The sequence below is a fragment of the Salarias fasciatus genome, chromosome 10, assembly GCF_902148845.1.
Source record: "Salarias fasciatus chromosome 10, fSalaFa1.1, whole genome shotgun sequence".
Taxonomy (NCBI): Eukaryota; Metazoa; Chordata; class Actinopteri; order Blenniiformes; family Blenniidae; genus Salarias; species Salarias fasciatus.
Genome location: NC_043754.1, coordinates 4,144,107 through 4,158,936, shown reverse-complemented (window position 1 = coordinate 4,158,936; position 14,830 = coordinate 4,144,107). Strand labels below are relative to the sequence as shown.

The window sequence follows — 14,830 nt, the reverse complement described above, 5'->3', positions numbered from 1 at the left end:
GGGGGCAGCCGCAGAGCCTGCGTCTCCGCCGCTCCACGCACTAAAGCCTAAAAGCTCATTTGCGGCGCTCGCGCTCGCTGTGGGCCCCGGCAGTGATTATTCGCAGCGGGCGCCAGGCCCTGTTGGCGCGCTGGCAGACCGGCGGCGCTGGCACACACCGAGGCGGGCCGAGCCAAGTCCTGAGAGCCTGCGAGGGACTGAGTGGGTTCTGAAGGAGCTTTCTTCAAGTCCTACATTATAGAGAGACTCGCAGGCCTCAGAGCTTCGAACGGGAAATAGAACAGAACGAAGTGAACAGCCTCATTCTGTTATTTCTGTGTCTGATTCTACACAAAATGAAACTAAACTAATCACACTTCATTATTCCCCTGGAGGAAATTCCCTTTTTTCACATTATCCCATCCTACTTCTAGGATGAAAACTAGTCCGTTGTCTGTTTGCCCAGCACAGAGAGCATGTCCTCCACGCAAATCTGTCCTCCCGGCAAAACTGTCCGCACTGGGCGGGCCCCTCGTCGGAGGTTCCACTGTGTTTTCAAGTGTGTGTGAGACTCTCACCTGTGGCCGTTGAGGTTGAGGCCGTTGTAGGTGGAAAGGGGGCGGGGGTGGCAGCGTGACGGGGGCCGGTGAGGCCCAGCCTGGCTGGGGTGCTGCTGGTGGGGGTGGTGGGTGGGGAGGGCGGGCGACGGCGGGTGGGGGTGGAGGCTGGGCGTCGGCGACGGTCTGGGGTGGGACGGCAGCTCGGGCTGGTGCTGGGGCCGGGGAGGGGGGGGGCGGCGAGGGCTCTCGGCCCTGGGCTAGAGGCAGGGCTGCGGGCGTCTGAGGCCTGAGGAGAGCCTCTGGGCGTGGCGGCGGGAGGGCGGAGGCCGGAGCCTGGGCGGGGCCGTTCGGCTGGGTCCGGAGGGGGGACGGCGCCGGGGGGAGCGGGCGCCGGGGCTGGGGGGGCGCGGGGTGGGACGGCAGAGGGGACGGCTGGGTGGGGGTGCGGGAGGCCGGGGGCGGGGGGTCTCTGCAGCTCTCCTGGCTCCTCTCCTGGCTCCGCTCTAGGCCTGACACCTTGAGGAGGCCGGGGCCGTGAGGCTCCTGGCTGCCATTGGTCGGGACGACATCGACGCCAAAATCAGGAACTGTGCAGAAAACAAAGAGAAAAAACACACGTTTAAAGGCTGTGCTGGAAACCGAACGGAACCCTGCTGCGCTCCAAACGCCGCAGGCTGCGGTCGTCTTCCCGTCCAACCGACGTGGTTTCGCTGAAGTCTGAACACAGCGCCGACCAGAGACGCCTCCCCGGACCCAACGCAGGATGTGAGGCTTTACAATATGATCTGCACACAGCCGGCTTCCAGCGCGTCAGACGGAGGGATTCCCGACACTGTTTTGACTCCTTCACAGTCAAAACAACAGCCCTGAGTCATCAGCTGGTAAAAATATCACCGCCGTGATTTCCCGGATGCTTGCTGCCCAGTTTGGAAACGTTTTGACACATAATTAACATCATAAAGGCTCAGTTTGTTGTCTGCCTGCAGGTTTTACTCAGTATTACTGGAGCACTGTTTACACGACAATCTGTTCCAGGAAAAACAACTGTGGTTTTGGGTGTCCAGAAACACGATACAGAGCTTGGAGCCACTGAAAATGCAACTTTTTGAAAATGCTCCACATCTGTGTTGATGGGAAAATGTAGCTTTTATAACATACTGTTACTGTGCATGGACACCAGAGAGTACATGGACAACAACAACAATGGCGGCCTCCAGAGAGTCATGACTCCCAGCCTATGTTCTCCTGGAACTTGGCGGTTCTAGAGTTTCGAGTCACCGTAAAAACAATCCAACGTCATCGTCTGTCCAGTCGACTGTTCGTGTTCTCGCCATTGTGAATGCTCATGGCATCCGTGTGGATGTGTGTGTGGTTTCATTACAAATAGCTGCAACTCGTGGCCCTACATGAAAACGACATTTTTCCAGAATGTTTCCATGAAAGCGCAAAAGTTTTCTGAAATGAATCTCACCACAACGCAGACTGATCCAAACTCACAGTAACACTGTGAGCCGCTTGAGGCCGACAGAACGAGCGACGAGCTCGGAGGATTCGTCCACATGCAGTGTCGAGGCGGCGTGGTCGTCCACACCATCTCCACACACTGTGGACTGTATCTCTGGCTCCTCTGGCCTCACGCTGACAGACAAGCTCCACATACAGACGTGGCTCGGCTGATTATCTCCCTCCATCTGATGCAGCGTGTCGCCGTTATCAGGCTTGAAGCTGCACACACACATACACACACACCTTTTTGACACTGTCCCTGTGTACGACTGAATTTTGTTTTTCTCCACTCACTCAAACCTGCAGCGCAGAATAAACAAAGTGGAGCCGAGCTGTGGCGACAGTGCGCAGCTCCTCCTGTATATTTGCATATTTTTGCTGTTTGTGAGGTTTGCTGGCGCCTCTTCAGTCCCTCACAGTTTGTAGAACGACTTTATTCAAACAGAAAAGTGCATAGCTGTGATATCTCTGAAAAACACTGACGCCTCCTCTTTTCTCAGTGAAGCCGTTAGCATACATTAACGGGACGCTGCAGGGTAATAACACTGCAATAATGAATTTGTTATTTCATGAAGCATGACGCCCATCTGACCAGGTGATTCATTTTATGGCCTTTCAGTAATTGGCAAAAAAACATCAATTACCTGCAGTTAAAAGCCCTATTTGGACTCCATTAGTCCAAAGTGTGAATTAATCCCCCCCCCCCCCCCCCCCCCCCCCCCCCCCCCAAAAAAAAAAAAAGAATAATAATCTCAGTGCGATGTAGGAGTCTTGCAGAACAATGGGTAATCAGCTGCGTCCCGGGTGTTGGTCTGCAGGGACGTCCTCATGCAGAACATCAGCCGCTCCCGAGACGCCGGGGCTCATGGGGGATGACGGTGCATACAGAAGATGTAATTAACTCTTCCCGGGCCTCGTGGGGGTTCGGTTCTAGCGCCCCCCCCCCCCCATGGTGAAGTCAGCTCCACCTGAATCAGAGGTGTGGAAGGGACGCGGCTCCCCCGGGCTGCCGCCTGTCATCAGGGTGGGGCAGGCTGGGGGGGGGGGAGGGCTTTCATCTCCCTGACACAAACCCCCCGTGTGGGGCAGTGAACATCCAGCATTAGCATTAACGCATTAGCAGCCTCAGGTGCAGGAGAGACGGCAGTGAGCGGGTCGGGGGGGTCGTGGGGTCAGGGGGGGTAATTCCTCCAGCAAGATCACGATCAATATCTGCAATAACAGCTGTTGACTCTGCCGTGCGGGGGACATCTGCCGGCCTGTCAGCAGACAAAAGGCACACTTCACCAGGCTCACTGACTCCGGTTGGTCCGCGTCAGGCCGGTCTCCCATCATGCATCTCCACACCGGCAGGCCTCACATCCATCTCCGTCATCCACGTCAATCTCCCCCACTTACAAACGCTATTACCAGTCAAGAGAGACCGCTGCTGGCAAACAACTCCACCGCAGCAGACGTGGTCGGTGGGGGGGTGAGAAATCCCCGGCTCTCCGGCGGTCCCCTGCGGTCCGCGGCCTGCTTTGAGAATGTGCTAACGCGCCGAAACGAAGGTGTGTCTATTCTGGTCATAATGAACACTCCAGGGCCGCGAGCAGGAGCGCAACGCCGGCTCCCCTCCCGCGAGGGTTCATTTGTCTGTCTTCTTCATCCCCGGAAACAAATAAGAGCGATTCCCAGTCGGGCTCCTCAAAATGTTAAAAAAATAAATAAATAAATAAAAATAACCTGCTGCTTCTGGGTCGCCGGGCGGATTCGAACCTGGTGGAGCGACGGAGGAGGGGATGAAGCCTGGGGGGGGGGCTCAGGTCACCAAGAGAGGCCGAAGAAGCAAGAGGAGGGATTTGGGAGGTAAAAGGGGGTAAAGGGGGAACATGGGGGCCAGCTGTGTGTGTGAGTGTGAGAGTGTGTGTGTGTGTATGTAAGAAAGCCATTCATTAAAGGAGGATGCCGGGGGACCCAGGCAGGGACTTCGGGGGATAACTCATTATCCGTGGGCGAGCCGTCTCCTGCTGCTCACACTGCATTAGCTGCTGCGCAACAACACTTGTGATTTCAGTCACAGTCAAGACAGATTTCCGCCCTAATGGACGCTGCAGAAACACACGGGCGGGATGATTCCTTTGTGTTTTATGGGCGACGGATGAAAAAGACTAAACAGATTCATCAGACGGAGTCCAGACTCCGTCGGTAATTTGTACAGACTAATAAACTGTGACCTGCTGTTCAGAAAAAGCGCCTAATTGAGAATAATGCGCTTGAATTAATGTACCAAACAGCATGATGCATGTGAATCTGCCTGTTATTCAAAAAGCAGAGACGAGAGCTGAAGCAGGCTTTCCTTCCCGCTGCGTCTTCATCTCACCTTTTGTTGTTTCCTGTCCAGCAGCGGCCCGCGGCTCATCAGCGTCCCGCGGCTGTATTTACTGCCGGCACTTTTTTAATGCGCTTCTAATGTCAAGTTAAGGCTTCGCCTTTAAAAGGCCGGTGGCTCAGTAAAGGCCCTTCATCTGCATCAGAGGAGCCAAGTGAAAGACAGACGACCGAGATCTTCACACAGAGCGGCGATCCGAAGCGACGCCGTTTGATATGATGTTCGCTCATCGCTGCGCCGCGTCAGGGGATTCATTTAGTGGATTATGTTTCAGTGTCATCGCTGGAAGCAGTCCGCTCGTATAAATAATTAACAAACAAGAGCCAACAACATCATGCTTTAAAAAGGCAGCCAGCAGGTCAGCGCCTGTCCTGCTGAAAAATACATTAGCACCAAACCTGAGCCGCGACAGCGTGTGTGTGTGTGTGTGTGTGTGTGTGTGTGTGACGGCCACAGTCTGGAGACATCCTGACATATTGATGGCAGCAGAGACATCCCGGGCCTCCGCCCCCCCGCCGTCTCCACCTCCTGGAAATAGCCGCTCCGCACATTCTGAGGCTTCCTGATCGTTTGTGGGATTTCAGCCAAGGCAGGGGTCGCATGGCTGCGATCGCACAAAACCAACAAGCTAACACGCAGCGGCAGCCACAAGGCCTGCCGGGTGGTCGTCTGCGGCACAGAGAATGGAAAATAGACACAGATCTGCAGCAGTGAAATGAGGATTTTCAGTCATATCAAGCGATCCGCATGGCAGCAATGTGGTTCCGGCAGTTACACAGTTTGGTACTCAACACAAATGCTAATCCTTTACTCTAAATTTCAGCTCAGAAATACACCCTGGCTGACAGCTGCTCCATGAGATCATGGGTAAACTGAAGAGACGACCTGTCAGCCGTCCTGTTCCAGCACATCAGGTCCACTGACCTTTGGTCATTTACCGAAAATGACAGCAAACAAACACCCGCTGACGAGAGTCATCGTGGGAAGAGGTGCTAACTGGACCAGAGGGCAGATCTGAAGGACGGATCGCTCCGCAGGTGAACTGATCATAACCTCTGAGTCCACTACCGGCACACAGAGAGGCCACATCTGACACGTCGGATCGGAGAATTCAGTCATTACAACCTCTGAGAATGTTAAAGCGCTAAAGTAGAGGTGTCAAACGTAAGGCCCGTGTGCCAATCCAGTCTGCCGAACAAAATGCAAAAACTTCATAGAAATCATTGATTAGAAAAATAATTCCGAAGAGAAACAGAAACAACACAACACTGAGACCCGAGCTGAGATATCGGAGATATTCTGCCATGAAAGATAGAAAACTAGCATTGGCCTGAAAGCCATGCTGTCAGTTTGTGAAAACATGTATAATATAGCAGGTTTTTTTTTTTTTTGTCATTTCACTGTATTTTACAAAACAATGTTCCTTTAAATTTGGACTTATATTGAGTAGTTGTTTGTTTTTTGTGAAAATATATAGACAATTCCATCATGAACACTCTGCCCCACAACAAAAAGACTTTAGACTATTAGTTTAACCATTTTTTCTTAAAAGAACGGAGTCGGTGAACCCTCCAAGCGCAAGAAGCATCAATTACACACAGATGGATCAATCTGCCATAAATCCTCTAATGATGGAGGGTCAGACGGACACAGCTGATCCAGAAATGTGAGAGTAGTGACAGAAAGTGTAACCTGAAGTCCTCGGAGGCCTCTAAGTGTAAAGAAACCTGACAGGTGAAGCTCAGCGCCTTCCAGTCCAGCTTCCACCGCTTCGCCGTCGCGTGTGAGAAAGTGGGATCCCGTTCAAAGCGCGGATAAAAACCGTGTTTGCAGGTAAGGCGGAGGCGCGCTTGCCTTCCACTTCGTGTGGGTGACGGTTCTTAGAAAACAGAAAAACAAACTGTGACACAGACTGTTTGCTCAAGTTGAATCAATTAAAGCGAAAACTGCAGTAAACAATGATTCAGGGCCCTCATTGAAAATTCCATCTTGCATTCGCATGTTTCGGTAAACAATAATTACAATCAGAATCCCCCCTCTGTGCCGAGCCGGGCTCTCAGAAACCGGAGGAGGAAAATCTCCCTTGAAAATAATCAAAGTCTCCAGCTATGCAGAATGTTTTAAAAGACGGCTCTGCTTCGGGCCGGAGTGTGGAAACCATTTAGTCCCTGCAAAAACAAACAACAACAACTCAGAAAAAGAAAGACTCGCCGCTCTTCTGGCTCCATATTTTGTTTGACAACAGAATTAGAGCAGTAATTGAGGAGCGAGTGTCGACAGTGGTCTGACCTCATGATGTTCCCCAAAGAGAGAGCGGCCTCCGTTTATTTCCTCTTAATGAAGCCTGCAGTCGCATTAATGGCAGACATCTTTAACAGATCTGCCTCCCTCGCAGCGGAGAACAATAAACAGCGGGTCACTCGTCTCTCTCGGAGAAACAAGCGTCCTGGCGAGCGCGTAATAAGAAAGTCTGTTTTTAGAGACATCACAGCCTTTTGTGTTGGTCTGAGGCTGGCTGGTTTATGAAGGAAAGACATAACGTGGAGCAGACAGTGACCCTTCAGCCTGACGGTGAATATGTTCAATCTTTTAAGTATTTTTTTTATTGCTTTTATGAGTGATGTACGATGTCTGGAAGTGTTTTAAAATCGCTGTTAGTGTGCAGGGTTCCTACCACCCTCCTCACAGCTGCTTAGTCCAAGTGGAAGCAATACTGACGCCCTCAGGCCGTGACAGAGGGGTCATTCAACTAGTTGTAAGTCGAAGTATCATCACAAAAGATATTAAAATATTTTATTAAGGTTGAAAAGTTCCTTAGTGTAGGTTTAAATAAATCGTCTCCGTACGAGTTGAACCGCAGACCGCGGGCCGCCATCTTGGAAAATTGCATCATCATTGGCGGAGCATGAGACTGGAATAAAGCCGCCTAATTAGCATATAATTCCACTTCCAAAGAAGAATGGTCATTTTAGTGCGGAATTAGGCTTTATTCAGATTTATAGGGGAATAACAAATCCCATGTAAACGCATGGATGATGGTTGACTGGAAGAATAAAGAATCTGCCTGCACAGTCACTAAACATCCCCACCTGAACAGCCGAGGACTGACCTGCCATTTTATTAGCAGTCTGGGAACACACCGGCACCAGAATCAGTATCAACGTTCTGTGAGCAGACGCCACATGGATGCTTGTGAACGTTGGGTGTCAAGTTAGAAATTGCTCAAATTTTGTTTTTTGGGTCATAAAAATTACTGCAAACTGCTCCAAACGCTGCTACTGGATGACCAAAGCAATGTTCCCTCATTACTTTCCAGTCACAAGTAATAATAATAATAAAAAAAAGAATTCAGGCATCAATTTTCTCAGGACTATTTTGTGGCACTGATGATTTGTCTTGCTTTGTGTTCAATCGTCACCTCGACGGCGGATCTGCATGTGGTCGATGGGAGTTTGGCTGACAAAGCGCCTGTTTCCCATGTCGCCTGCTATGCAAAACGCAACAGGCTAACCAAATGTTTGGGAGCGCGACGACACCGAGCAGCAGAGGCCGGACCCGCCGGCGATATCGGCTCACACAGGAGCTGAAACCCTCGTGGCAGAAACCCGAGCCGGAGAAGCTTTCTCCCTGATCTCACGGTCCAGGCCTCCAGAGAATCTCCAGTCTATTAGCTCCTGATCCCTCCCTGCCTCCGCTCTGAAGACTCCAACAGCGTGAGCGGCTCCGGGGGCGGGAACGCCACGCTCGGCGATGCCCAGCGCCGTCCAACACTTCACAGCACGCAGGCATGCGTGTTGGACGCCGGCCCGGGGCGCCGGGGCCTGACAATGATGGACGCTCCCCTGCTGGAACCCCCCCACAGACTCTCCGTCATGTCAGCGGCTCTCTAAAGCCGCGGCCAGGAGGGGTGTTGGATTACCGCGCCTGGACATCCCGCCAATGTGGAGGGTCTCCGGCTGGAGCTGTTTTATTAGCGCTCCCAGGGGCGGCCGGGGAAAGCTCAACAGAAATAAAGTTGGTGCTGCAGATGGGAAGGGGGGGTGGGGGTGGGGGGGAGGGGGAGCAGGGCAACTATTTTGGCTGCGGCGGTGTGACATGTGTAGTCTTTCAGTGAGAATACCACGGCGTGCCTCATATCGCCTCGCAGTAACACAAACCGCTGCTTTAACAAGCTGCTATCGAGCGAAAGGCCAAGCGCCCGGGCGGGGAGGGCGGGGAGTTGGGGGGTGGGGTGGGGGTGGGGGGGGTTGTTAATCCGCCTCTCTGAAACATCTATATTTCATGCCTGTCTCATTTGGTTTATGAATTTTGCATTACGACTTGTGAAGCCGAAGCAAGTGTTCATGCAAATATAAATAGAGTGTGTGTGTGTGTGTGTGTGTGTGTGTGTGTGTGTGTGTGTGTGTGTGTGTGTGTGTGTGTGTGTGTATGGAATGATGCCACGGTGTGTGTGTGTGTGTGTGGTTAACCGAGACGCGAACCTTTGACTCCCCAGATAAGACTGTCTGTGGCTGTGAAATGGGAGCGATCTGGGGTAATGGGGCTCCGTAAAGCCGCTGGACGTTCTGAGCTCTTCTGACAGACGCAAAGCCGCCGCCGCCGCGCTGCCAGACCGCAGAGAACGAGCACTTACACATGTTTACAGCGTGACGGCGGCGGAGAGAGGCCTCCACCTTCCCGTCTCCTACCTTCACCAGCATCCATGCGTCAGGTGTGTGTGGGGGGGGATACGCTCCGTCTCTGCACTCTCCAGTCATAATGAAGCCATTTACTGAGAGCGAGCGGCGGTGAAAACACTCTCCCACCCACGGTAGCTCTGATTACAGCCGCTCCTCTAATGGCTCCTGACTGCTCCTGCGTCTCGCCGCTCACTTCTCACTCCGGCGACATGTGGAAAATCTCGCCGCGGTCTGACGGGCTGGGAGCGTTTGGTCGCCCTCCTCCCCTCCCCGCCCTCCCGCCACCGTCACCATCCCGAGTGTCCCGTTTCTCGCCCTCCTTTAGAGAACAAATCTTTATATATCCCTCAGGGTGTGAGGTCAGGTTGGAGAGGGCGTAACGGGAGACGAGCCGGGTCGGAGACTCGATGACGGGCGCGCTGGCACAGGTGATCGGCGAGCCGGCCAGAAGGTCTGTGCTCGGCGGCTCTCGGGGGGACGCTTGCTGCCGGCAGCTGACAGATTCTCCACAGATTTGTCTGTCAGGCTCAGGATCAGTAAGACTTTGAAATAACAGTAGCGTGTAATGTGCAAGATCCGAGCGGTCCGAAGCAATCGGCGGGTCACGGCGGTGTAAAACCACACCGAAAGACGAGGCAGCTGTGCAACACGTACGCCGGCCAGCTGATGGGACTCCTCGCGGGGCCCGGGGCCTCTGCCAAAGACGGCCGCTGGCTCTTTCTCGTGTGCACGTCGCTCCCCGGAGACGCCGAGATGCCAACAACAGCCGTGTGTGTCGGCGCCTCGCTCCCTCAACCAAGCATGAAACTCCTGCCGCTGCTGTTCCAGTGCGTCACACCCGAAAGGAAATATTTCACTCGTATCAGAGGCAATTTGGACTTTATGCCTGGAGACAACGCCTCACCGTCCAATCACGTTTTCAGCATTAGAGCCCATTTACACCATAAAGGTTCAAGTTTTTTACATTTTCCTTTCAGAAATGTTTTGCATTTACCCAGAAATAGCAGGAACGCTGAAAACAACGCAGTTAACCCATCGGGCCAGCGGTTGGCACTGTTGTCTGGTTTTGTAATGACATGTCACACACACTTGCCTGTAGAGAACAATAAATAAACATCAACAATGGTGAGACACAGACTTTAGTATTGACTGATGAAGCTGGATTGCTATAACTGGTGACCTGACAATAAAAACACCAACTCCCAGGAGAAAAATGCATTCGATGAGTATTTTGTAAAAGCTGTGAGATCCGACAGTTCAATGCAATACAAGCACTTTTCAGTCAAATGTAAGACTTTAACTGTATGTGCTTCCAGAACAAAACAACTCAGACACTATGAGGCGCTGAAGCCTCAAGTCAATTTGTGTGACCTGTAACTGAATCGTTTCTGAACATTTTTAGTGCCGGTCTCGCTTCCTTTAATGGTGGTTAAGGATGCTTTTTGATGGATAGTTGCATGAAAAAACATCCTCTTAAGCCCTCGTCTACGCCAAAACTACCTGTAACAAGGCTCCCACCCGCCCCGCCAAACAACGCAAATAGTAAAAACTTCAAAGAAAACACTGATTTTTAAAAAACAAATTTCTGAGTAGCAGACACAAAACAACACTGAGACCCGAGCTGAGAAATCAACGCTGTTCACGCTGCCATGAAACATAGCAAGCTAGCATTAGCCTCAAAGCCGCTACATCAGAGTAAGTCTGTAAAATATGCGTAATGCAACAGCTCCAGGAGAATCGACACTCCTGGTTTAAGGTCTTCTTCTGGTTTCTGATGCATTTCTGTGATGTTGTTAAAGCACCGCTACAGGTTGGTATGAATCCAGCAGCAGTTTGATGCTAACAGACATTTCTTGATGTGATTTTGTGTCTGTAGAAAAAGTCACTGAACAGAAACCGTCTCGTTACCATGTGTCGAAAACTGCTCCGCTGCTTGAAGCTGCAAACAAAACTGTGTGTTCCCTTTGATCAGAAGTTGCACAGATGCGACTGACCGGTCAAAGACAACAGACTGTGTGGGAAGCTCATGTAGAAGTAGGCAAAAGGTCCAGTTTGTTGCCTAATGGGTTCATGAACCATGGAGATTGATTTATGTTTCCACTACTCCGCTGCACTGCAAACACATGTCGGGAATACTAAAACCTACAATGTAGTCCAAAACACTCTGACTTTCCAGCAGTAAATACGGCCTTCACACACTTTGAGGCGACACGAACCACTGAACCTAAAAATAATTCAGCTGAGATGCAGAAAACGGAGCATTAATATAAAGCTAGAATCCTAATTGACAGTTTCCCACCAGATTCTGCTCCTGCTACAGAAACCTTTACTCTACTAATCCCCTCCAGTCCTTTGCTGCGGTTTCGAAAAGTTCCGCATATGCTTCCAACTTTCAGCCTTCCCGGCTGTAAACAAGTGCTTCTGGAAAGAAAAGCGCTTCTATCTGAAGCCGAGCGAGCCGAATCCACGCAGGAGGTTAATTGATTTAAGTCAGGACAGGAATGAAAAGAGCCTGAAAAGCATCAACGTGAGTCTGGCGTGATGAAGGATTCAGAGTGTGTGTGTGTGTGTGTGTGTGTGTGTGTCAGGCGTCGCGCAGAACTTTAAGTGGCGTTTGCAACATGTGTTTCTTGTCAGTCACTGCGGCAGCTTAGGGAAACAATACACAACCGTCAGACTTCAAACGCACACATGCTTAAATCTCAATTACAGTCACATGCTCGTAAAAACCCCACACCGGCTCATAAACACCCTCTGACTTCTCTTTCCCTCGCTCTCTCAGACACACACACACACACACACACACACACTCAGAGAGCCAGCGGTCAGCGGGTCCAGTGCCACCCTGGAGCATGTCCGCTGTCTGGATCTGTTCAGTGTCGATCTGTCGTCCAGCTCCTGGACTGTACCAAACCACTGAAGGTGGAGGGGGTGGAGGAGGTGGAGGAGGTGGGGGAGTGTATCCTAATTGTGTAACTGGCTCCTCTGAGGTGACAGACAGCCCAGACTCCCTGCTTCTTATTTTCAAGACTCTCCAGCAGCACTGAGGGGTGTTGACACTGCTCATCCACTGTGTCAAGTGTAGAAAAAGTCCTCTCTTCCCGCTCCTTTACCCCCCCCCCTTCAGCCAGGAGGCAGGAGGAGAGCGGCGGGCGGAGTGACAGCTCGGGCTGACACACTGACACCGCCATGATTTCACTGGGGAGAGACGGCAGCGAGGGCTGGAGAGAGAAATCTGTCCCCAGAGAGCCATCAGTCTGGGCCTCTTTCAAACGGGGCCAACTGGTTTTACACACATCAACAGCGAACGTTCAAGCTGCTGCAAAGGATCAGTTTCGATACGAGCCTGGCCGGAGTGTTAAAACGATATAAGAAGAGCTGATTCGAGAGGCGTAATGGCTTCAATGCGCGGATCGGATGTCTGAGAATCTGCTGGAGTATCAATTTGCATGCGGCCTTTTCTCCTCCTAAATCGTCAACGGCATTACAGAAGCAGCCGTTGTGTCTACGTGCATGTGTGAGTGTGTGTGTGTGTGTGTGTGTGTGCGCGAGCGTGTCAAGTGCAGTCTCATTACCCCCCGGCTCGGGTTTCACTGCAGTGGGATTAGCGGGACACCCGGGGCAGGGACGGGGCTCTGCTCTCCGATCCGCCCGGGTCGCTCCAGCTCGCAGATCCTGTGTGGTCTGCTGTTCGTGGAGGCAAACCAGCTCACAAAAAAAATAATAAAAGCAAACCAAAGCAGAGCTCTCACCCTCTCCTTTCGTTCTCATGAAAGCCCCGGTGCAGCCACATCACCGTGTTTTTCCAAAAAAACACCACAAATTAGCCGAGGGCTGCTGGCGAGCTTGGCGCTGATGAGCTCCGGCTGTGGGGACTGTGATACTTGGCGAGGGGGGGGCTGGCGGAGGGGAGGGGAGGCTGGTTGGGATTTAAGCTGTTTATTTGAACTGCGCCGTCGTCCAAACAGTCGGCTGCCTCGTCAAGCCCCGGGGCTTAAGCGAGGATTGCGGCGTCGGTGGGGAAAGAACAACCCGATATCCCCCTCCGGGCAGCCGCTGCCCTCGGCTTGGGTTACTTCAGGGGAACAATGCGGCCTCTGTCCTCGAAGACGTGGGCTCAGACAGGCTCGCCGGTGTCAGGCATGGCCGGGGGATTCGTACATCACAACGCCGCGCCGCTCGCCGCCTGAGCGCAGGCTTTAGGGGAGGAAGCTTCCAGAGCTTTGGGTCTAAACGGCCCGGCAGAGCTGCTAAAGCCAAACCCGACACGAGGCCCGTCCTGCAGCCACGGACCGTTTGCTCTCGGCTTGGAAACCCCCCCCCCCCCACCAACTCCCACCCCCCTTCTGGGATTTTGGTTTCTGTATGACAGTGTTTACAGTAAAACCTGACACGTGGAACAAGGAGGGGATGAAATCAAACCGCTCCCTCCAGCAGCAGCCTAATCTGCAGCAGATGGTGACGGTCCGACGGACGCTGATGGTTTTGGGCAGGCTTCTAAGAACCGTGGCCAACAGCCAGAGATGGGAAACCAAGAGACGGTGATAAAATGGAACATTGTGCTCTTCGTTATACGCAGTTTATATCAAATGCACATGCTTTAAAATTGCTTTTCCAGCACACCAAAAAAAAAAAAACCCAAAACCAAAAGAATCCACCTCAAATTAACCATGTCATCTCCAGTGGATCTGGAAAACACACTCAACAAGGAGGAGGAGGGGGGGTAGGGGGGGTTTCTGAAGGTCTGACAGGCTCACCTAAATCCGGACCCCGAGCAGCCTGTGGTGGTAAAACGTAACGCGGCTGAGATAAATGGAAGCAAGGCGACGTGTGAGTGGAGCAGAAACACATGCAGGGGATCTGCGGACCAGGATCCCGCTCTGCTCGGCAGTCCGCTCTAATCTGCCCCCAGGCTCATTTCTGCCCTGCATATTTATGAGAACCAGACGGGGCGAGAAGGGGGGAAAAAGCTAACCTCTCCTCTTGTGGGAGCAATTAAAGCCTTGCTTTCATCAATCCTGATCACAGTCTTCATGCTCCTGCTCACTCTTTCATTCCTGTCTTCACACACCGAGTTTACGCTCCTCTCTCCTCTCCTTCTGGCTTTACGGCAAACAGAGAGTCCTTCACGTGACGTGTCTCCCTTCAAAAAGCTCCGCAGCTGCGAAGCGGGTTTCTCCCGGCTGACGGTCGGGGTTTTCACAGATTACAACAGCGATCAACTGTTTGATGAAGGGGGAACAGGAAGTCTGAACATGATGCTAAAACCCTGCAACACGTGAAGAAACAAACGTGGCTTCAGCCCTGAACAGACGAAGCTTTTTGAGTACAGGTGGCGACTCGGGGCGCGTTTATGGAAAACTTATTTTAAAGTTTTGACGCTCGGCTTCCGGAACAACGGCGCTCAGAGAGAGAACCGCTGTAGTTTTAGAGAGACGCCGTGACAGTCGTGTCTGTTCATACGAATGTCCGTGTTCTCCAACTGGAAATGGTTACAGCGTATTGTTCTCTGTGAGCGCATGTGTGTGTGATTTCAATACAAAAACAAACAATTCATTTACAGAGGGTTTTCCTCCTTGTTATCCAGACACTTCTATTCTATTTAAATAGAAGGCCGTTTCTCCTCCATCATATCATCACTTTGTTTAAGACATTATGTTGAACTTAAAGCTGGAAAAGATCAGATGTTCCCTTGACAAATTCCACAAAACCTGGGACCTCTAATAACTTCTGTG

At 51.9% G+C, this 14,830-nt stretch overlaps 1 protein-coding gene across 1 annotated transcript in view; it reads right to left on the bottom strand.

Moving 5' to 3' along the window:
• The window catches only part of auts2a (activator of transcription and developmental regulator AUTS2 a), a 311,150-nt gene that overhangs the window by 12,084 nt on the left and 284,236 nt on the right, over nucleotides 1–14,830 (bottom strand). The window contains 2 exon segments of the mRNA XM_030100770.1: nucleotides 558–754; nucleotides 756–1,126. Coding sequence (XP_029956630.1) covers nucleotides 558–754; nucleotides 756–1,126 — 568 coding nt within the window.